Source organism: Moschus berezovskii, chromosome 15, assembly GCF_049115385.1.
Source record: "Moschus berezovskii isolate FMDL1 chromosome 15, NW_MosBer_1.0, whole genome shotgun sequence".
NCBI classification, from domain to species: Eukaryota; Metazoa; Chordata; class Mammalia; order Artiodactyla; family Moschidae; genus Moschus; species Moschus berezovskii.
In genome coordinates, this window is record NC_142474.1 from 56,332,296 (window position 1) to 56,356,762 (window position 24,467).

General features: G+C 43.7%; 1 protein-coding gene across 7 annotated transcripts in view; it reads left to right on the top strand.

Moving 5' to 3' along the window:
- Positions 1 to 24,467, top strand: part of FRMD4A (FERM domain containing 4A) — a 520,746-nt gene that overhangs the window by 389,137 nt on the left and 107,142 nt on the right. For all 7 annotated transcript variants that reach the window (XM_055428694.2, XM_088844071.1, XM_055428684.2 and 4 more), the window contains exons 6-8: positions 6,331 to 6,387; positions 7,296 to 7,318; positions 20,530 to 20,613. In XM_055428694.2, coding sequence (XP_055284669.1) covers positions 6,331 to 6,387; positions 7,296 to 7,318; positions 20,530 to 20,613 — 164 coding nt within the window. The remainder of the gene's footprint in view (positions 1 to 6,330; positions 6,388 to 7,295; positions 7,319 to 20,529; positions 20,614 to 24,467) is intronic.

Consider the following 24,467-nt stretch of genomic DNA (forward strand, 5'->3'; position numbering starts at 1 on the left):
GAGTCCGCTTTTCCTGGGAAGCGACACAGGAAACCAAAGCTCCTCCTGCCAGGCTTTCCATCTGGCTGTCTCTCTCCTGGGATGTGGCTTCCTCCATCAACTGGAGAGGCCCATCAGTTAGTCCAGCCAGGGGACAGTGGACTTGTCATGCTAGGGAGTAATGGGATGGACATGGACTCTAATCCCAGCACTTTCCCCACCTTCAGGATGCAATCCTGAATGCTCGGAGTTTTCCACTGGCAGAATGAGATTGCTGTCAAAAATTAGTTGCCACAATCATTTTCAAAAGCTTTGCAAAACAACAATTTCTAGGTCGTAAAATGTCAAGTGTTTTTTCAGTTTTTAGGAAGAAGGATTACCTTAAATGATAGATCTTAAAGTTATAAGTAAGTAAAGAACTCTGCAGTCCAGCTTCCAGTCGTTTTCAGTGGCGGACCTTCCAAGAGACAAAAGAGAGGCTCACACGCTGAAGGACCTTACACCGCTATTCAGTCCCTCGGAGGAGATTTCTGATCCTCAGATGACTTAAGTTGGGTGAAGTAAGGGACTGGTCAAGATGACTAGCTGCCTTGTTATGAATCTCACATTTAAACTGAAGGGAATGACCATCCACTCTTTAAATAAATCCATCCATCACATTTAAATACTTGATCTCAAAATGTATCTTGTCAAATATTATAACCAAAGAGGCAGGACCCCTGGTCACCATCTGAAGATGCACAGAAATATGTCTTGTTGGGCTGGAGAAAAAGTTGGCACTAGCATTTTTCTAAGTAAATTTTGATAATCACCTTCTCTTGACATATCACTGAACCAGGTGCATAGTCAGTGCTCAATAAATTGTTTTCAATCCCAGAGAAGTAGCAAGTTTGGAGCCTACATGTCTCCATTGAGAACAGCGTGTCAGGAAAAAAAAAAAGAGCTTAAAATCCCTCCTTTGTGCTGGGGGTCTTGTCCAGCCTTCTGTGCTGAGATGTCCCCATTGAACTGAGAACATCACATATGATTAAAGTTTGAACAGTCACCCCTGGTCCATATTTCCTACTTGGATCTAAGTACCATCTTCTTGCTGAAATTGAAATAAACAATCTTTAGATCTGCTTTAGTCTTTAGCCAAGATCTTCCAGGAGGTTTGCTACTGAACAGATGCTATCTCTTCTGAGGATGAGAGAAACAAAAGCCCAGCATCAAGTCCCTCGGGACAAAGGAACCAATGTAAACATTCATCTCAGACTCACGGAATCCCAGTCCTTATCTTTTAGGTGGATGCATGTCGGCTTGGTGTGTGTGCTCGCATGACAGAGAGAGGAAGGGAAAGAAGACGGAGAGGGACTTCCGTCTGCAGCTCTCTAGAAACAAACACACACAGACCCATCATCTGGGCTGTGCCTGTGACCTCCACAGGAGAGATTCCTCAAGATCACGAAATGCAGTGTATGCCGTGGACACTGGGAGAAATCCCCGGGCCGCCAAGGGCGAGTGCCCCACACAAACATGAAGTGACTTGACTGATGAAAACCTGGCAAAGGGCTCAGAAAGAGAAATTGTGCAAGCCCACACCAGTCTCATCCTGCACCCCAGCCCCTCACTGCCTGGGGGCACCTTCCTGTAGCCACTACGGGTTGTGCCGTGAGACGGGGCAGTCAGCGGGCACAGCGAGGCCGAATGTGGGTGTGAGGACCCACTGGGGTGATATGCATGGTGACCAATACAGACACGTGTAGACACACACTTGCACAATGCTTCTCACCTCTTTTTTTTTTTTTTATAAAAAGTCTTATTAGAGATTCCAATAAATTCTAAAACATAAATGAAAAAAAAAAACAATGAACAGAACTGTGAATAGAACAGAGATTCTGTGGAGTTCAGATGATCTGTAAAGACCAGGGATCAACAAAAATAATAATACAGACTTGATCTTTGTGGTGTGTCTTAGAGTGTCCACATCACCTGTACAGTTCCACCTCACCAGACTCAGTACAGTACTTGAAAAAGAAATTGTTCTCCTGGGAGTTCCTTGGAGGTCCAGTGGTTAGGACTCTCTTGCTCCCAGTGCAGGGGCCATAGGTTTGATCCCTGGTCAGGGAACTGAGTTCCCACAAGTCATAAGGCATGGCCAAGGAAAGAAGGAATGAAGAAAGAGAAAACAAAAGAAAGCGTTCTCCTCATTCTACGATGAAAAAACTGAAACTCAGCGAGGTCCAGTGATGCATTTATTCAAAGTCCCAAAGTAGAAAGTGTCTTAAAGAGGATGGCAGGAAACCATCTTCTTCAGGAGTTTTGTGGGTGCAAAGAAAGATGGTTATTACAATGGGTAAAGATTTACTAGGAAAACTATTGGACAGCCCTGCAGGGTGTTTTGCTTGAACTTTGCAAAGGTCATCCTCATGGAAATCTCCTCAACCTACCATGTGGCTGCTCATCATGTTTTCTGTTATAATTCTCTCATGAGTCTTCCATGAAAGCTGGGATTTCTCTCATTCCTGACCATGGAGGAATGTTTTTTGTTAAGATTCTCAGTGAGTCTGAAGACCACCACTAAGGTCCCCGGAGCAAGGAATCGTGATGAGTTCCTCCAGCTTTCAGGACTTTTGGAGAATGTCCATAACACCTGCCACTTGGGGGTCTCATGGGGCTCTTTCTTTGGAACACTCGGAGATCCTCAAAGTAGAAATCTTTCTGAGAATATTGTTAACTCTGAGACTGCTGATAAATGACCTCAAGCCTCTTCCTTTAGCAACTTAATCACCTGGGATAAAACCTTGTGGAGTGGGAGAAAGTGGCACCATCTTTCCAGCCCTGTCTGAACATACACGCACACACCCCTGCAGGGTCACATTTTGTCTTTCCATACCATGTATCAAAAGATCAGAGAAAGCAGCATGTAGAAAGTGAAACAGTGCTTCCCTGGTGGCTCAGGGGTAAAGAATCCCCTGCCAGTACAGCAGACACAGGATTCAATCCCTGGATTGGGAAAATCCTCTGGAGAAGGAAATGACTACCCACTCCAGTATTCTTGGCTGGGAAATTCCATGGACAGAAGGGCCTGGCGGGCTATAGCCCATGGGATCGCAGAGTTGGACACATTCAGATACAATTTAGCAACTGAAAACCAACGCAGTAAAACAGATGTCCAAAGGACATGTGAACTCCGTGACATCACTTTCCCTCCTATCAGCATCTCCCTCTTACCAGTGAATATCAAAAAAAAACAACTCCATGCCCTCCAGACCACCTTGGATTCCCAAGGAAGACTCTGGCTCAGCAGACAGCCCTGCTCTAAAGATCCCCCAACCCCAGTGGCTCTCGGTGCCCTGGGGACACAGAGGAATGTCACACGTTCAGCCCGTGGGTGGTGCCAGATGGGAAAGCACCCATACTCCTTCCTTGAAGGGCCTTCTGCTCCCTATCCTTCTCTGATTCTTCCTCCGTCAAAGGAAAACCCAGCACCCCAGGAGAGCACAGGTTTTCACATGCACTCTTTGTGGTCTTCTTCAGTTAATCTGCTCTGCTTAAGCAGAAACACTTAAAAGAACCCACCTGTGTTCAAGAGAAGCCAGATGAGGAAAAGGTGGAAGGTGGAGTTGTCTCTCAAATGTTCTATGAAAAGGTGACACCTGGAAACATCTGTCCACTCCTCCCCATGAGGACTCAGCTCTTGGGGTTTGAGGCACAGTGGGAAATGTGTGGTGTGGGCAGGAGGCCTAGAGCTCTGCTCCGTCTCAGGGGAATTTTAAAGGTAAAAGTCAGCTGGGAGGGCCAGGGATGCAAAGGGGATGGTTTCATCCTTTGTAAACCTTGTGTTGTAAACAGACCTGAGGGAACTGGGCAGAGACTGCAGAGTAGGAAAGAATGTTCTTCCCAGTTGGAGGATCTCTTCCCCTGGCCCCCATTCCCTATTCCTAGATTGGGTCTTACATGGCAACCCACTCCAGTAATCTTGCCTGGAGAATCCCATGGAGAGAGGAACCTGGCAGGCTACAGACCATGCGGTTGCAAGAGTCAGACACGACTTAGCGACTAACCCCCCCCCCACACACACACAAAACACCATTTAGATCTCTGAACTTACTCCTCTGAGGACAGACAATGCCGTGATTTTTTTTTTTGGCTGTGCTGGGTCTTCGCTGCTGCACCCAGGCTTTCGCTAGTTGCAGCACTCGTGGGCTACTCTTTGCTGCAGTGCACAGGCTTCTCATTGTGGTGTCTTTTGTTGTGGAGCACGGGCTCTAGGGGGCGTGGGCTTCTGTAGTTGCAGCGCACGGGCTTAGTTGCTCCATAACATGTGGAATCTTCCCAGACCAGGGATGGAACCAATGTCCCCTGCATTGATAGGCAGATTCTTAACTACTAGACTATCAGGGAAGCCTAAGGCTGTGATTCTTGAACTCAGTATTAAATAGAAACGGTGAGAAGGAATACTGCAGCTCTTTTTCCCATCAGATTTTACAAAAGTGGGGGATGTCTGGACCACCTTATTTTTCAATCCTTTTTACTCTCACTGATCACGTTCTGACTCTCAGTGTTTTTAATCCCTTCACTGGGAGAAGGTCCAGGACAGAGAAGGTGGAAACTCACCCATTTAGAGTTGCTAGTTTTCCTTTACCCTGAGGACACATGCAGTTGGTAAGAAAGAATTCATATAAATCAGGTCAATGTTTAAATGGGCATCTTAGGTAGCTCGACTCTGAAAAATGGTTCATTACGATTAATGTTGCCCCATGACTAGGGGATGGCAGTCCCCCCAGAACTGCAGAACGGACTGTGCAAAACCAAATCAATTAGAAAATGACCACCGTCCACCCTCCCTACGCTTGTCCCCTCCCCAAAGGTATGGATGTTTTCCTTTAGCAGATGAGTTGAGTAATGAATGAAAAAACACGTACATGTTCCAGAGCTGTTCCTGCTGGTTGGTTTTGAGTTGGCCTCTCCTGGGATGTTAACTATTAGCCACTGTTGACCATCGCCTGCAGCCTCGGTGTAAATGTTTGACAGAGCACACATACCGATACACCGACAAGCACACACTGGTGACTTCAGGAAGTCGATTGGTGGGAATGGAAAAGCATATAGTGTGAGTAGAAATGATCCATTGTGGAAACCCTGGACAGTGTTTCTGTTAAATCATTTGTCCACTGTTAAATGATTTACATTCAGACGGGACCTGGTAATCCCAGGACTGCAATTCCAGGCATTCCTCCACACTCCAGCACTGACAGTCTGTATCAATTACAGTGGCCATAAAGCTCCTTTAGCTGGTTAAGCATAAAGAATTATTGTCCCCAATCCATCCACGTCTCTCTTCGCTCACACTCCAAGGTGGTTTGGTAGCAAACATTATTATCCATCTTTGAAATTCTTAAACCTGAAGGAACCTTCAGGATATCCTTCCCTCTAAAGATATAGGTGTGCTTCAGTGCATTGTTTTGAAATACAGGGGCAAGTCCTGGACCACACAAAAATCATTAGAAAATCCATGAATCAGAATTTGGTTTATAATTCAAAGAAAAGTAAATTGTTTTGGTTGTGCTGGGTCTTCATTGCTGCACTCAGGCTTGCTCTAGTTGTAGCGAGCAGGGCTACTCTCTAGCTGTGGTGGCTTCTCTTATTGCAGAGCACCAGCTCTAGGGTGCGGGCTTCAGCAGTTGTGGCACACGGGCTTAGTTGCTCTGCAGCATGTGAGATCTTCCCAGACCAGGTATCGAACCTGTGTCCCCTGCATTGGCAGATGGATCCTTAACCACTAGACCATCATCAGGGAAGTCCTGAGAGAAACGTTTTTAAACTATCTGCAGTGAGTGAAGAGCCCGTATTTGCTCTGACATCATGGTAGTCGACAGCTACCTTGAAGTATTGAGTACATGAAGAAATGTGTCTCATACAACTGGGAAACTGTATTTTTAACTTTATGTGACTTTAAAGAGTTATAATTCCATCATAACCTTTTCTGTAGCAAAGTCTTACTACTGGTTCTGAAGTAGAGTTTACAAAAAAAATTGCATGCGGTGATCAAGTAACCTTAGTCCATCAATTAATCAGATTGACAGATTTGTAAAAAGCTGGAGTCTGATCCATTCCTTAATTTCTCATGAAGACCTAAAGATGAAGCCCCGGAAGTGACTGTGTAGACCCTGGACCACTGGAGCTCATATAAGAGCTGTAGAAATGATGTCAGGGAGCGTTTGGGTCCAAGTAATTCAGAAAAGATGTTCTATGGGTGTTTGAGATTCTGGGTAACATATCAGATAAGAAAGACCTCTCTTCTTTCAGGGGAGATCATAAAGAAATCATTTAAAGTACCAAACTTATTTTGCTTGGTTTTCCTTTCAGGAGCTGATTGATGTTGACAGTGAAGTAGTGTTTGAATTGGCCTCGTATATTTTACAGGTAAGTTGTTTCCCTTCATCTTTGTATTCCAGGGCCATACACAGAAGAAATAGGAATAAGACACCTCATGTATGGCAGTTGCTATAGCCACGAGCTCTTTGACTCCTTAATTTTTAGCCACAAGCAGGAAAGAGCTATTAGGGAAACTACACCATAGCAATAAAGAGCGTCTCCTCTATTCCCTGTTCTTGTCCAAAATTTTAAGACAGCATCTCTCTGCAAGGGAAAATTGTGTGCATAACCTGAGATTGGGAAACTGAGATCATCTGGTGACCCCCTTTTCTTCAGGTTACTGGAGAAAGCCAAGTAAAAAAAGTTAGAATTTAATTGCCAGAAGAAGCACTGTCATGAAAGATGAGGAAAATGCCTTTAAGCTTGTGCGGAAAAAGAGGGATCACTGAATATTAGCCACACGGGCAAGATCAGAAACACTGGCAGAATGAACTGAAATGGTGTCACTAACTTTTTCCTTCAGCAAAGATTTATTGAGCAACTACTGTGCTCCAGGCATTATGCTAGATTCATTACAGACTCCATGGTCCCTTCCCCCAGAAGCCCACAATACAAGACAAAACAGCAAGTACCACAAGACATAGACACATAGTGCTACCCAGACACATGTCCAGGTTCAGAATCTTTACAGGGGAAAAAGTTAGATCAGGGTTTAGCAGTGGAAACTTTCCTTTTCATTATGAATTGCTTTCTTTGTGTAGAACTTTCTAAAGTTTGTCTCCTATTCAGGTGGTAAATGCATGCATCCTTCCTTAATTATATTCTGGTAGCTGATAGGATGAAATAGCAGTCAGTTGGAATGATTCAGTAGAGGAGTTCATGATTCTACAGTGCATTTTAAAATCTGTAACATGGATCAGAACGAGTCACTGATGCTGAATTTTCTTCTTTTACAGGAGGCAAAGGGAGATTTTTCTAGGTGAGTTTACCTAAGTTTTTTTGGCTTAAAAATGTGTTCTATTGCATCTGTATGAAAAGAAACTATTCTGTTATTCTTCATAGGAGGACAGTTTATTAATATTATATATTAATGATGAAATCCAGTTCCCAACTTGTCAGTGGAAAAATTACATCAGGCAGAGAAGATGTAGTAATAGCAGGAGAATATTCTGTACCAAATGAAAGTTACTAGGGATTTTCCTAGTGGTCCAATGGTCAAGACTACCAAGGGTGTGGGTTTGATCCCTAGTCGGGGAACTAAGATCCAGCATGCCACGTGGTACAGCCAAAAACTGAAAGAAAAAAAAAAAAAGAAAGTTACTAAAGGGCTGCCATTAAACTTTCCCCCCCCCCCTTTTAGTTCCAACCCTGAAGAGACAAAATGCTAGCCTCTAAAAGATATCTTTCATGAAAGTGTTAAACATAAATACCCTACTTCTACTTTCCTTCCTTTTCTGGATATTATGTTAGGGAGAGAACAAAAACAGACTTAACCATGGGGCAAACTGTGCCCTGCTTTAATAACTCTATAGACCCTCAAACTTCATTCTCAAGCTTTTATTTCATTAAGCACAGCCCATTGACTCGCAGAGCTGTATTGCCAGTCTCTCCTGATCTTTAGTGGAGTCAGATAGGGGGTGGTCACCATCCACCAACAGAGCTGTCTGCTCGAAAACAGATACCATTCCTGGGATTCTGTTTTACTAGACACTCCTGAGGGAAGTCTCCAGAACAGCCCATTCTTTAGAATTGAGGCCTCGAGGCATAAATTTTAACCTCATGGACAAGAAAACAGCATCAGGGCATAGGATTCTGTCCCATTGAAAGGAAATTAACAAAAGTGGTATGAAAGACATGGATCCCTACTTCTTCTCCAATAAAGAACTTGGGTGTTTTTTCACGCTTTGGGGAATCTGATTTGTAAATGTAACCTAACCTACTTCACTTGGTATCTGCCTCTACTTGTCCAGCTTTATCAAGTTCACGCTGACTAGGTTTTCAGGTCTTAGCTGCCTTCCCTCTACTCCCCGTGCATTTCTTATGCTTTCTAACAAAGGCAGAGGCATATGTTCTCATTCAGATATCTCAGCAAAAGCAAAATAATTCTTTACAATGTAAAACAAGGGTCAGTAAGCATTTTCTGTAAAGGGCCAGACAGTGCACACGTGGGTTTTTCAGGCCACCCAGTCTCCGTTGCAATTAATCACTTCTCCCTTTCTAAGTGCGGAGCAGCCAGAGACAGTAAGTAATCAGATGAGTATGTCGGTATTCCAATAAAACTTTATTTATGAACTCAGATATTTGAATGTCATAGACATTTTCATGTACTACAAAATAATCTTCTTTTTACTTTTTTCCCAACCTTTTAAGATATTTTTCTTAAGATTTTTCCCCCCAACCGTTCTTAGTTCACAGGCCACATAAATACAAGCAGGGGGCTGGATCTGGCCAGTGGGTTGCCGTGGGCTGACCCCTGTTCCTAAAATATAGTCCCTTCAGCTCAACTTGATTATTTGTAGAAGGAGACCTCCAAGCCCCTTTTATTTAGGTTTCCCAAGTTCTTGCTATGAAACAGAGGTAGTCCATTTTTTTTGGATGAAGGTTTATTTATAGCCTTAGCAGGAGACCTTGGACATTGTAGGTGGTCGATAACCATTGACCAAATGGGTTGAGGGAAACATTTTCAGGATTTGGAAACTACACTTTGTTCTGTTTTTATTTGTTAGTTTTTTATGACCTTCATTGCATTTGAGGCTCTTGATAAGTGCAGGTTCATATCTATTGAAAAAGGGCTCAGAAGTCCCATGAAAAATGGTTTAATAACCACAGCTCTAATGACCTCCATCCTCTGGTCTACTTACTCTGAAGGCACTTTTACCCCCCTTTTCTGTCACCGGCTCTGAACTCTGCTGTAAATGTTATTTATTTTTGAGAGTCCCCTGACAGGATGGAATGTGAGCCAGGAACAGCGTCATCTGGCCCCACAGATCCTGGGAATGTGGGGCCACAAGGGGTGGCCAGCGGTGAGGGGGGCAGGCCTGGCCTCCAATAACTCATGGCCCCCTCATGAGCTTGTGGAATGCCAGCTTGTTGGCTGCAGAGAAACAAAGGACCCTGGTTTGACTTCATTTGTCAAAGTGTCCCATCGAAGTTTGTTTGTAGCAGCAGCTGTCTGGAGTGAGAAATAGCTGTCAAGGGAGGGGAGAGGTCAGACACCTTATCTGAAAGGTCACTTTATCTCCCAGCATAAAACTCACATCATGGAAGATAGGATTCCCTGATAAACACTGTTCTCCATAGGGGTCCACAGTTAGTATGCTGGAGTGGCCTGGATTTGGAACCAGAGAAGAAATTCAAAATTCCTTGTTGATATCTTCCATCCATATCTGGGAAAATCCCCATAACACTGAAGTGGACCCCATTTGATATGGTGGCTGAACATCAGGTGTTTTAGATGTCCCCTTATCAGAATTTAGTATTGGAGAATGTTGTTTTTGCTTTATTAATAATGAATGCCAGATTCTACATTCTTAATTGTGTTTAACTGAATAGCTTTGACTTATATGCATGCTCAGTTACTCAGCTGTGTCTGACTCTTTGTGATTCCATGGACTGTAGCCTGCCAGGCTCCTCTGTGCATGGTATATTACAGGGAAGAATACTGGAGTGGGTTGCCGTTTTCCCCTCCATGGGGTCATCCCGACCCAGGGATCAAAACTATCTTTCTTGCATCTCCTGAATTGGCAGGTGGATTCTTTACCACTGAGCCACCTGGGAAGCTTTTGATTTATATACATATCCTATAAATAAAATGCATTTTATCCCTTAGTTGAGGAACTGAGATTCTATAAGCTGCTCAGTGCAGGAAAAAAAAATCCACATCTGTGGGAGCAAGTTCCTTGATGCACAGGAAGAAAGTGTTCTTTTAACAAAAGGGAGAAGTCGAAAGTGCTGATATTACTTTACTAGAATAAGAACTATGTAGGATCAGCCCAGAGCCATAACTACTCTTTCTCATGAAACTCACAGCTGTTCTGTTTCTTCTTTTGGACTCTTTTTGCTCAGCAGACCCCTGAAGGCTGATTCTTACGTAACCCCCTTTTCTTTCCAGTTAATGAAATTGTTCACTTCCTTGTCTTATTGAACTTAACAATGAAATCTTGGGTTCAGTGTTGCTGAAAGAAAGTGAGAGAGGCATAGATGGATAATAAGTGTTGTTTACAACAGGAAGAAATATATGTCACCCATGTCCATATTCTAGCATAGAGTGGGCAAATTCATAAGATGTAGTGAAAGGCTGAGGAAATCATCTTATCTAAAAATAATATTTTCTCCATTGTAGTATTTTCGTTAGCACAGCATGTAGTTATCATATTCCATTTCCTGGTACATGCATATGTTTGAAAACATGAATGTCCATCAGCAATGAGGAAATCAGTAGAGCTGGCATTTCTGTTTAAAAACAATTGAATAGCCTAAGAACTGTCCATCATGGCAGCTACATAGGCAATATTAGGGTGAAAAGGCTCAACACAGTTTTAAAAACAAACAGTTCTCCTTTGATAATCTCTCCTGAGCATTAGTCATTAGCTAACACACATTTTCCAGGATTTATGTGTGTTTTATTCACCACAAACTCTGCAATGATTTAAATGCCAAGCCCTGACTTTTCTTGTTTAAAAAAATACGTTTTTAAACATTGAGTTTCTGTAGAAAATAATATTCTCATCTTTTAAAAGGTCAAAAAAAAAAAAAAAGCTAATGCAGGGAACACCTAATTTAATCAACTGAACAGGACTTTCGAATTGTATAGTTACATTCTAATTTAATAGAAGATTTCTTAGTACACCACACTAAGCAAGTTACTACTTACAGAACTTGATTTTTTTTTGCTTTTGTCCCTAAAGAGATCTTAACTGAAAACCCTAGTGTCTAATCTTTATACTCTGGTTTTGAGAACAGCCTCACTTTTTACCTTCTGTCAGCCCTTCTGAAAGTGGGCCACCAAAAAAAAGAGAAAAAGATCATTTTAAACATTTTACCAAATCAGTGAATTGATTAAAAATACTTTATGCTGCCAGGACATCCCTGGTGGTCCAGTGTGGCTAAGACTCTGTGCTCCCAGTGCAGGGCGCCCAAGTTCAACCCCTGGTCAGGGAACTAGATCCCGTATACCATAACGAAGACTCAGGGAAGCCAAATAAATAAATAAAAATATTTTGGGGCTCCTGGTGACTCAGTGGTAAAGAATCTACCTGCCAATGCAGGAGAAAAGGGTTCAGTCCCTGATGTGGGAAGATCCCACATGCCTTAGAGCAACTAAGCCGTGTGCCACAATTTTTGAGCCTGTGCTCTAGAGCCCAGGAACTGCAACCATTGAGTCCACGTGGCGCAGTGACTGAGCCCGCATGCCATAGAACCTGTGCTCCACAACGAGAGAAGCCACTGCAATGAGAGAAGCCTGCATTCCGCAACAAGAGAGTAACCCCCACTTTCCACAACTAGAGAAAGGTCCATGGAGCAATGGAGACCTAGCACAGCCAATAAATAAATGAAGTTATTTTTTTAATAAAATTACTTCTAAAATAAATATATAATTTTTTTAAAAATAAAGAAGTCAAGGCACAGTTCTATAAGGTCAAAATAAATAAATTCCCAAATCACACTACCTTTGATATAAAGAATCAATCACAAATTAATAGGGACTAGTAAAAAATAAAATCGGTTCTGTAAAATTTTTTGTGAACAAGATTTACAGAAACCAGATCAGGAGTGCTCGGTTACTTGGAGCCACCTGATGGGACCTGGAAATATCTTTGCTACAGATAACCGGATGTACTAATGAAAAGTGAGAGTGAACGCTCAGTCGTGTCCGACTCTTTGTGACCCCACAGACTATACAGTCCATGGAATTCTCTAGGCCAGAATCCTGGAGTGGGTAGCTTTTCCATTCTCCAGGGGATCGTCCCAACCCAGGGATTAAACTCAGGTCTCCCGCATTGCAGGCGGATTCTTTACCAACTGAACTATGAGGAAAGCCATGCTAATCATTGAAAGACTTATGAGGCTCACTAAGCAGGCAGCACTTGAAAAAGACTTGTACTGAGGAAATCCCATGTAAAGATCTGTGAGTCACACTTTGCTTACCTGTTAGGCAAAGCTCACCATGTGCTTGCTTTAAAGATGATAGCAAGCTGCCCTCCATCTACAGCTTCTCAGTTCCAAATAACAGCAACCGAAGTCAAAGAAGTTTCTATGACACCTGTACCGGGTTACAGGCTGGTCCTAGTGAGACAATATCTGCTTCTCAGAGTTCCAAAGTCAGTAAGAGTCTTACTGTAACCTTAATTTATCAACCTGCAGATTTCTAATTCTCCTTAACAACAATAATACTACTTGTAGATACAGAGCAGCGCGTTACTCCCTCAACAGAAATGAATGGTGGTCCTTCATTAACAAAAGAAATTGATTTTTAACTCCATTTTAGATGAGCAATTAGAGTATTTATTTGTCCCGAAAAATTCCTTTCAGCTTCTACAGGCTTGCCTGGCCTTAGGTCTCTAGAAGAGCAGTTAGAAGCAAAAAGAAAAAAAGTGAAGACCTTTTAATAGTTTACCTTCTGTAAACCATGGGACCATGTGTTCACTAAGACAGAGAGATAAAATGAAATTTCTGTGGGGAAAAAATATACCCTCTTGATTTTTTTTGTTCTTTGTGTGATATCTGTTCTGCATTTTTTAAGAGCGTTTGTGAATTAATGCAATGAAATAATACTTACTGGTATCTGAAAATTCCAGGCTTGTAGGTGTTGTGGGGTTTTTTTTTTTTTTTTTGTCTCTTTGTCAGACTAGGTGATCCCTTTTAGGCAGTCATAGGTTAAAGAGGGCTTCCCAGGTGGCTCAGTGGTAAAAAGCCAGCCTGCCAATGCAGGAAACTTAGGAGACCCAAGGTTTCATCTTTGGGTTGGGAAGATCCCCTGGAGGAGGGCATGACAACCCACTCCAGTATTATTGCCTGGAGAATCCCATGGACAGAGGAGCCTGGTGGGCTACAGTCCATAGGGTCGCATAGAGTCGGACATGACTGAGGCCACTCAGCACACACACACACACAGGTTAAACGAAGAATTTTAAAAGATCAACAGGAAAAGAAGACAAAGGGCTGACTTTCTTCTAAAAGACTTTTTTGGTAACATAAACATTTATATAGATTACTATCTTTTAAAAGATGACAGCATTATTTTCTTGCCCTGCTAAAAGAGCATTGAAAGCTGATTAATAGCAGGCAGCAGTCTATAAATCACAATTCTGAGCCTCCAACATCATTACTTTGCACTTACATAAGTGGTTTTACTACTGCAAGTCAGAGCTCAGTTTTATAGCAGTCTTAGAGCATTTGATCATTTGGGGTATATTTTCCTACAGTGTTTTAATTGGCCTCTTGAAAGAAAACAGCTGGTATGATCATATAGTCAGAGAAATAGATTTACTGAGACTTTTAGATAATTAGTAAAAAAAGAAAAAAGACTTGGACAGCTGTGTTTGGAAGAGTCAACATTTGGAGTACAACTTACATAACCTATTAGTATCTTTAATACACAAACTTGCAAATTTCCCTATTGGAAAATTCCTAGGAAAAAAGTCATCTGTTAAGCTTGAAACACATGGAAGCCCCAAGAAGAGTTTTTGTAAGAAGAACTTAAATGTATATAAATCTCACATATTATTTTATCAAGAAAGGAGAAAGGAGTGTGTGATATTTTCCCGTGACTTACAAAGGACTTAGAGAGAGAAACAGCTGGAATCTCTCACACCAGCAGGACCTTTTGAAAGAATGGAATCTGAAATTTTGAAACAAAATGTTCAAATGGAAAAATTATTACAGAAAACTTTGTTTTGTGCACAACAGTCCATTTCACTGAGCTTTTCAAGTGTGTAATTCACAGTTTCCAAACATAGAAAAGTATTCAGTTCAGTTCAGTTCAGTTCAGTCGCTCAGTCGTGTCCGACTCTCCGCGACCCCATGAATCACGGCACCCCAGGCCTCCCTGTCCATCACCAACTCCCGGAGTTCACTCAAACTCATGTCCACAGAGTCAGTGATGCCATCCAGCCATCTCATTCTCCGTCGTCCCCTTCTCCTCCCGCCCCCAACCCTTCCCAGCATCAGAGACTTTTCCAGTGAATCAACTCGTCGCATGAGGTGGCCAAAGTATTGGAGTTTCAGCTTTAGCATCAGTCCCTCCAATGAACATCCAGGATTGATCTCCTTTAGAATGGACTGGTTGGATCTCCTTGCAGTATAAGGGACTCTCAAGAGTCTTCTCCAACACCACAGTTCAAAAGCATCGATTCTTCGGCGATCAGCTTTCTTCACAGTCCAACTCTCACATCCATACATGACCACGGGAAAAACCATTGCCTTGACTAGAAAAGTATTCAGATAGGGTATTTTGCAGGATGATATTCTTCAAATCCTGTGGGAATTGTTTAAGTAAAAAGTGAAAGAAGAACTTGTGTATTATGACAGCTTGTCTCATTTGCTAAGCATTTCTTTAATATCAATGTTATATTTTGAGTTAACCTTGATAACAGCAAAAAGGTTCATGACTGTGACATTATGTCAGTTATTCAGAATTAAGATTCTGTCTCAGAAGCATGATGTTGTAGAAAATTAATCAGTTGCTTTTTCTTGTGCCCTCTTGAGTAAAATTCTTGCCTCACCTTGTAGGCTTATAAAAAAATTTTAACTTCTTTTGAATTTTACAAGTTTACAGCTATGTTAGAAATCAAAAAAATTGTTCCTAGAACAATTCTAGAATTGGTCATCCTAGAAAACCAAACTCACTGATCGAGAAAGAAATCATTATTCAGATAAATTAGCCTTTAACATCAGAAATAAAGGCACATACATACTGGTTTTGCCCCTCCATCCAGGTGGCAAATTAGTGTGGCATATTTATCCATGATGCACGCCTAGAATCCATAGTCCCATGCTGGAAAAATCTCAGAGGGATTCCATGTGCTTCCCAGGTGTCTCCAAGTGTCACGACAAGAGAAACGTCATAAGATTTGCCCCCAGCCACCAACTCTGAGAGCCTCCCTCCACCCCTGAGAGAGAGAGTATGTGATAGGGAAGAGATAATCATCTTCTTTGCTGTAACCTGAACTTCAGCTTGGTTCACAAAAAAAAAAAAAAAAAAAAAAGGAAGGAGAGAAATTGTTTCTTTCATGGTTAATTACAATCAGCAGAGATCATCTACAAATCTCCTTATTCGTCTCAAAGTTTTCTAGATGTATTGTACCATTGGATAAAGCAATGCAGACCCACAGGGCATCTCTGAAGCTTTTCCCAGTGTTTCTGAATTGAGAGCTGTGTGGGTTTTAGATGGTAATGCAGGCTATCCTGTAACACCCACGACAACATCTGGGACAGCCCCTGGATCCCAGTCTGTTCACACTTCTGCATCAGAATGTGGACGTTCACACCAAGTGGAAGAGAGAGAAAGGTCAAACATTAGGTTTGCCACCCAGTTGGCTAGAGGCTTTTTCTGTATTGTTTATTTGACTCGTTGGGTCTTCATTGTGGTGCTCAGCCTTCTTTAGTTGCTGCATGTGGGCTCAGTAGTTGCGGTGCCTGTGCTTGGTTGTGGCACGTGGGATTGAACCCAGGCCCCGTTACACTGGGTCTCAGCCCCTGGACCACCAGAGACGTCCCTAGAAGGCTTTATTTCTTAGAGGTTTTCAGATTTTGGAATTGTGTCTAATGAGGACCCGTAATATTCTTTTTTACTTATGAAACCCCTCTCCCTGGAAAACTTGACCTTCATGGTACACTTACGAAATATGGAGGAGTTGGTGGAGCATTAGCTTCCTGTTCCCACTCCCGAGTTTCCCATTCATATTTTCTGTGACTCTAGTGTAGCCTTCTGGATTCAGTGCTGTAGTGTTTTAGTACCAGGGGACCGCGAAACCACTGGTTTCAGGAAGAATTCCTCCATGTGAAGCCAGTTCTATTTGCCCAAGTTTTGTCCTGTAAATTATGAACATCTTACGTCACCCAGAAGGAATTTTCTGAAAAAGCATTCCCTCATTTTTCAAGGACAACAAGGACTTCCCTGGTGGCTTAGATGGTAAAGTGTCTGCCTACAATGCGGGAGGCCTGGGTTCAATCCCTGGGTCAGGAAGATCTCCTGGAGAAGGAAATGGCAGCCCACTCCAGTATTCTTGCCTGGAAAATCCCATGGATGGAGGAGCCTGGTAGGCTACAGTCCGTAGAGTGGCAGAGTCAAATATGACTGAGCAATTTCACTTTCACAAGCACCTTGTGGATTTTGCAAATACTCCTATCAAGTTTAATTCTTGCTTTCTTCACTGTATGGTGTCTTGGTTAAATGTATTGTAGCTGTTTTTTTGTGGCAAATCCCCTAGTTGACGTATTCCTAGAAATCTTAGTTTTCCACAGTAGGTCCTTCAATCTTCCCGTGTCTTATGACCAGGGTAGACAGTAAAAGCAAGGTCCATCATCTTACAGAGAAAAAAAGAGCCGTAAATCAAAGACCAACAGAGCATCGAGAGATCACTTTTTTGCTGGCAACATTAATCACTATCTAAAAGTTTTGAATAAAATAAAATATTAAAATTAAGAAGACTTCAGTTTTACTCTCAGTTTAGCAAATGACTTTCAAAGAGACCTTTTTCCTTTTTCTATTAATAAAAGTGGAACCTAACTTTTGTTTGGAACAAGAAACTGTTTTAGAGTGTTTTATAAGTTGGCGTTTATCAGGTACCCTGAACTCTTGGGGAAATGTCCAAGTGGAAGATCTTGAGAGAGAAAGCAGGGAACATCTAGCACATTCTTTTGGTTTCAGCTTCCCAAGTCCCTGGAAATAGAGTGACCAGCTGTCCCGTTAAGGCAGCTTTGTGATTTGCAGTCTGAGTTTGGCCAGATCGCCTGACAGGCGGTCCCCCTCTAAGTTATCACAGATGTTTACAGACAGCAGAAAAGCAAACAGGACGTTTCTACATAGCTGTCCTTTGGGAAGGTTTAAGAGCCCTGGATCCCTTCCAGAATGTAATGGATTTGGATGGGTTTCACGCCTTTGTGATTTCTTGTTGTGTTTGTCTGTGTCACCTTGCCCTGGGGGAACGCGCGAAAAGCCACTGCTGCTCCAGCCAGGATATCAGACCTGGGACTCTCATCAAGGATGCTTGTTTGCCAACAAATGAGTGTTTAGTGGGTAAAAAAAATCCCTTCCTCCTTTAGTTCCATCCTTCCCCAGATATGCTTTAGATGAGTCTGAGTAAACCCAAATCCGTGCTTCAGCTTAACTGCTTTTCTTACAGTTGCATCCAGTAAAATTCAACCCATAGGGTGCCTCCCTAGGCACTGATGAGTCAGTGAATCAAATCCCTGTTCTTGGGGAGCTTATAGTTAATAAAAAGAGATCAGACCCAAAAACTCATTATTGTGGGCTCTTGGGTGTTTGGAGACCTGAATATATTTCTTTAAGCTGTCTTAATAGCACATGAGTAAAGATCCCAAGCTCTGCTTCGTAATTGAATTTTCCTAAACATAAGGAGGTGACCTGTTTGAAAAGCTCCAGTGACTGACAAATGTCTCCTACCCAAACTTGGACTCTGCCAGCCTGGCACGGAAGATCCTCAAAATCTTATGCCTAGTCTGCCCTTTATTTGGCCAGGCTGCCCATTATACACCACCTACCCTGGTTGATCTCTTCAGTTCATAGTGCCTGACCTCCATACTCTACTGGATTCCACTGAGAAGAAAAATGAGATTCCTATTCTTTTCTTCATGCAGGTCCTGCCCCAAACCCTGCTTTTACACTGGAGCCCACAGAGACCTTCCTTTCCTCCACACATTTTAGTTTGTTGTTTGAATCAACATGATCCAATGCTGCCCATGTCATCAGCTATCTTTTAATTTGTACCTATTGCTCCATGTCCTGAATTGTGAGCATCTTTTGATTGAGAACTATGTCTTATCTTTTTGTTTTAATATTTCCTACACTACTTCCTAATAGCAGGGGCTCCATAAATACATTCAACTTCAGTTCAGTTCAGTCGCTCAGTCGTGTCCGACTCTTTGTGATCCCATGAATCGCAGCATGCCAGGCCTCACTGTCCATCACAACTAAGACTATACATTCAACTTATTGATTATTAATCTATAAATTCTTGCCACTTGAGTGATAACAGTTCAAGGACTTGGATTTATTTCAGCAGTTACAAATTGAGTTATTCTTTCCAGTTGGTTGTTCAAAGCCAAGATTCACAAACTTCGCTGTCACTGTTTCTTGTAGGGCTTCCCTGTGGCTCAGTTGGTAAAGAATCCGCCTGCAATGCGGGAGACCTGGGTTCGATCCATGGGTTGGGAAGATCCCCTGGAGAAGGGAAAGGCTTCTGTTTCTTAGTCCACTTGAAAAATGCCCTTTCTGGAAGTAGCAGTAAGGTTACATCCATGTGCTTCTTTGTCACCATGTATGTGAACTTGAAGTCTGGAAGTGGTTTTGCCCAGTGACACTTGGCATCCAAAAGGCATGGCTGGAGGCAGTGTTTCTGGCTGGTTGGGGACCCACAGAAAGTCCCATGACTGCAGCATTCCTTCTTCCCTTTGTATTTATCTACTGAGCACCTGTCTCGTTGCTTTTTAGATGCTACTGTCCAATGCCCGGGCCGTCAGTCTTTGCCTTGCTTTTCATGAGCAGCATGGAAGCTGCTCCTATAGCCGAGGTTAGACCTATGTGTTACAGCAGGCTCCACGGGTGGCCTCTGCTCCCCAGGAGGGCCCTTGAGACGCCAGTACAGAGAGACCACAGTACACACCAAAACCATCCCAAAGGGATGCTACCAACGGCTCTAGAAGTAGACAGTGGCACCAACACCCAGATGTCTTACCGCAGTAGGGACACAGGTCTGCTGAGTGCATATGGGGGAGTCAAGCCTCTGAAAACCCCTGGTTAAACTTGACAAGGTTAAAGTATCTTCCAAACCTGAGAACGTGTGGGTCGACAGGGAAAGTCTGGTCCAGGGACCAGAGGCATAAGATGTCCTTCTAGTGCCCAGTAATCAGCTTCACACCTTCTGAGTTGTTTCTGGACCTTGTCAAAAGCAAGTGACTTGTATACAAAACAGAAACAGACCCACAGACACAGAAAACAAATTTATGGTTACCAAAGGGGAAAGGGCTGGGGGGATAAATTAGAAGCTTGGGATTAACATACACATGCTGCTAAATACAAAATGGTTAACCACCAAGGACCTACTGTATAGTATAGAAACCTTTGCTCATTATACAAATGACCTACTGTATAGTATAGAAACCTTTGCAATATACAAATATGTATATTTGTATACAATTTACAAATATGTAAAACTGAATCACTTTGCTGTACACCTGAAACTAACACAACATTGTAAACCAAATATACTCCAATCGAAAAAAATTTTTAAAGTCAAATTTTTTGAGAATTTGAAAATATATTGTAATTATCATATTTCAGAACATAAGTAAGTGGAAATTTCTTTTTTACTTAGGAAGAAAGAGGTTAATACACCAGACCAAGGATTTCTGAATGAAGATAACTTAATATAGTGAAATCATGCCTTATTAACAGGCCAATAGCATTTTATAAAGAGCACCACATTTTATATAATAATGGATTTTTAAATTATCTTGGTTTTAAAGAGCAAATGTTATTGATTTGTCATATTTTGGACAACAGTTTCGGCCTATGGGTTAGTGAGGGAAACAGTTTAAGTCAAAAACAGCTCCATTCTCAGAGCGCATGACTGGGCCCCCGGGAGCTCCCTAAGGTCCCCCCTTTGGGGACACTGGTGACTCTTCTCTCACATTCCTGCTGCCCAGGGACACTCACCTGTGCCCGCTTGGCATGCAGGGCTTGAAAAGAACCCTCAGGCATCCCAGAGGGCTCCACCCTGCCCTGCTGTGTGCACCACAAGGATCGGCCACCGGGCTCTGCATGCTGTGTGTCCCCTTGGGTCTCTCTTAAGTCAATCAGTACAAAGAAAGCACCACTTTCACTAAAGGGGCACAGATGTGGGCTGTGAGGATCAGATGGCGGGGGTCGGGTCTCCTGGCATAGTGCAGTGGTCTTCTCCCAGGCCAAGCGTGTGTCTGCCATGCCCCCTGTCTGCCCCTGTCTTGCAGCAATGAAGTGGTGAGGACGGACCTGAAGAAGCTGCCAGCGCTTCCCACACAGGCCCTGAAGGAGCACCCCTCCCTGGCTTACTGGTAAGCCCCTTTGCACGCCTCAGTCATCCCCCCAAGAATGGAGCCCCTTCGAGGGAGGCAAGGGACTCCGGGTGACTGTCCACCCTCCCCATCACCACAGGTCAACCTGGTCCCCAGTCAGAGAGCGATTCCAAACTGAATTGAGTGGCCTGAGCCTTCATGAAACCATTTTTTGCATTTATTTAAATGACATGGAATATGAGAGCTGTTTTTCCTATTTTCTTCCTTTTCCTTTTTTTTTTTAATAAAAGGGAAAACTTCTAAAATTTCACTTTGGATGCCTTGCCTCCTTGGAGATCCCTTCATGGACTGCTAGAATTTCACTTTCGGATCCTTGTCATTTGATGACAGGATGTGTGGGGTTTGGGGATGTGGGAGGATGAGAGGGCTTTCCTCTTTGCAGAAGAGGGAGGTTGATTCTTTTCTTTTCCCACAATGTTTCATATCTCCCAATGTAGCTGCCGTGTAACATTACACCATAGTTCATCTGTTAGGCCCTACACTACTGATTCTTAATGAATCAGGCATTTGAACTGTTCCCAGATTGTGGTTCAGGTCACAGTGGAGTGGGGTTTGCATGGCTAAGTAGTGTGTTGAAATACTGTAGGGCCAGTGAGCCCCACACTATCCTTTGAAAGCAAAATGCCACTTCCCTAGTCATTCTTATGACTCTGTAACCAAAAGCACTTTTTGTTAGGCTTTTGCAAGGGCTTTTATTTTAAAATAATAAGATATAAATCACAGAACAAGTCAATTTTGTTGCATTATAACATGACTTTTCAGCATTTCTCTAATACACTTTATGAAGTTTACAGTTTAATAACATTTCATCTTGTCCAGACACATTTCCAATTGCCAAACTAGTTCAGTCATCCGGGTGGCTTCAGGGGACTCCTTTGGCTGGGATGGTTGCATCTTACTGTGGAGGGCGTTAGCAGGAGGAAACTCCAGGACTTAAATCATGTCTTGCCTAGAGACCAAGTGACGGGGCAGCTGGACAGGAAATAAAATGGCTGAACCCTGAGACTGGGAGCTTCCACCTGTGTGCTGGCATTCTCGGTTTCATTTCTCTGAACTGTTTTGTTGCCAGTCTTTTTTTGGTAGCATAGGTGTGGTAAACAGTGCTCAGAGCCTTATAATTTGCCTTCAAAGAACAAGGTTGGTTTAACACACAAAGACTTTGCATGTGTCAGTTTCCAAACTTCCAGCCTGGCAGCAGTGCACATACAAACACCCCAGATGGCACTCTTGTTTCCTTTTTTGTGGAAACAAATTGCCCTCTACCGAATTCCTTATGCTCCCTGGGCCTTACCTTCTCTGTCCTCCCAGTGGTTTCTTTTCAGGAAACCAGTGATGAAGGGACTGGAGCTGCAAGGAGATAATTCACAAAACTGGTAGTTCCTACCTGGTGAAATGTATTTGCCCTCAGAGGCTATAACGTTACTGGCTTGTCTGGAGTCAGAGTTGGTTTGAGCCTAATGAATCCCTCAGTTATCTCGTTTGTATGTTTCCAAATGTTGTTTACACCCTGGCTGCTCATTTCAGAGCTGTGAATTCCTCCTTTCCTCTCTCTCCTTTCTGTCTCTGGGTTTTCTTCTGTTATCTCCAGAGCCTGCTCTGTGCACAAGCATCATCACTGACCCGTGACTCCTTCCTTCACGCTGGTACTCTCTCTTTTATCAGTATGAACAGCTTCATCCTCATCCACTTCTCTAGCTGTCCTGCCCAAACAGCCCTGCATCTCTGTGACCAGGCCCACACTTTCCCCAGGTCTCATTTGGACCCAGAGGCACCATGTTACTGTCTAAATGTCCTAGGAGGATGACAGGACAAGGGGAGGGATGCTTTTGAAGCAGGTGCCCCCAGGTTCTACAGCTCAGCTTGTACACAAACAGGCCAGTGGCATGAACCATCGTCATGATGCATAGTTTAAAAAAAAAAAGTGCCCATACACTCAGATGCAGTGGACAACCTTCAGGCCTAAATAAGCCATAGGGATCCTGTCCACACTAGCCAGGGAAGGCATTGCAGCCTAGTGAACAGAACAGTAGGTTTAGGATCCCAGCCATGTCTCTGAGCTGCGGGGTAATGACAGTCCAGGAAGCTCTGATGCCTTGATTTTCCATCTGTAAAATGGGACTAACCATACCAGCAAAATCCAGACTGTAATTAAGAGAGGAAATATTAATAAAAAAGCACATAATGCAGTTAGAAAGTTGTGAGCAGTGCACAGTAATACCAAATCATCACCCTGTAATCCTTTCTGCTCGTTTTCCCCAAGCATTCCACAGGCTTGGACTTCTCACCCTGCATGATCTCCTTGTGGGAGGGTGGCGTCGAGTCACGCAGTGCCCAGGGCCCTGGGACAAGGCAGCATCAGGGCCCTGACCTGGCTTCTCTTGATGCGGGACCACGAATACACCCAGACAGGGCGTGAGGGGATGTCTTCCTTTACTCTAAAATCACTGGCCCTTGCAGGCTGACAGCTCCTCCGAGACAGGGAGCCCCGTGGCCGTCGCCTTGTTTCTGGGTTCCCTGTATGCAGAGATGATTGACCTTAACAGCGCGAGCCAGCCCCTGCCTGGGGGCACCATCAGCCTGGGTCCCTTGCCTTTTTGCTTCTTGTAACACCATATCCTCCAAATGGTGGTTGGGGATTCCATTTCCTCTGGCTGGTGGGTCTCTGATAGTAATCCCATGGAGGGGTAGTTGGTGCCATGATCATCTGTCAGTCCCCATGGAGGGACTGGGAGTGGAGGGGGTCCCAGAAAGCATGGCAGCTGCTGTCACATGCCTGCCCATGGTGTTTCCACTGGGACAGACAGAGAGGGGAAAGCCAAGGAAGAAGGAAGATACTGAGGCCTCGCAGAGGGTCTCAGACAGCAGGAGAAAGTAGGCAGGAGAGGGTGGGGTGGCAGATCCCTGCAGCTGTCAGGCTCAGTAAGGCCCCAAGGGTCAGGCCGTTTAGTTTATGAACAGCTGCACAGCTGCCTGCTGGTGTTTCTGACCCTGCTGGTGTTTTTCCTGAGCCACTGGTGTTCACCGCTACAGCGCTGTATTGAATTCCACCCCACCCCCCATCTCAGCCTAGGGAGCCGGGGACCCTCCTTGTGACTCTGTGCAAAGGAAGCAGGCTCATAGCTATACTATGTGGCTTGACCCTGGATCTGAGGGTCAACCTCCCTAAATGCTCCATCATCGTGTTCCCACCCAGCTCTTGATTCAGTGGGCAGCTGGGGAGGAAGCTGGAAGGGTGACCCCAGAATGTCCTGACCCCACTCATGGTCTGTGAGGCTGGCGTCCACCCCAGCAAGGACACTTTTGGAGAATTTTCTGTCAGGAGAGGGCCTTGTCCCCCTCAATGCAGAGCCGCCATGGTGTGAGGTGTGTGGGAGCCGAGGAGAAACATGGCTGCATCTGCCCCTTTCTGAAGAGAGGGTGCTCGGACCCCATAGACTTGACTCTCAGCTAGAGCCCCCTCGTAGCCAGTCATTCCCCATCTGGGACATCAGGAAAGACACTTTCCTGCCGGGGCCAATCTTGTACAAGTCAAATTTCAGAATACTAACATGCAGAGATATTCACAGATGATTAAGAGAGTAACTAGAAGAAAAATAAACTGCTCCCAAGTACTAGGTAATGAACATACAGAATGTGTGCTCCACTCCCCAGAAATGGCCTCACTAATAAGAGGTGAGTGAAAGAAGGCTTTCGATCCACTCTGGGGTAATAAATGAATCATAGCTCGTGAAGTTCAGCTGAGGAGGTTCTGAAGGTTCATTCCTGGAATTACCTCCCATCGTGGAGTCCACTGGCTGTGGGGGGAGAGTAAGGTGAGGCCTGAGGAAGAAGGG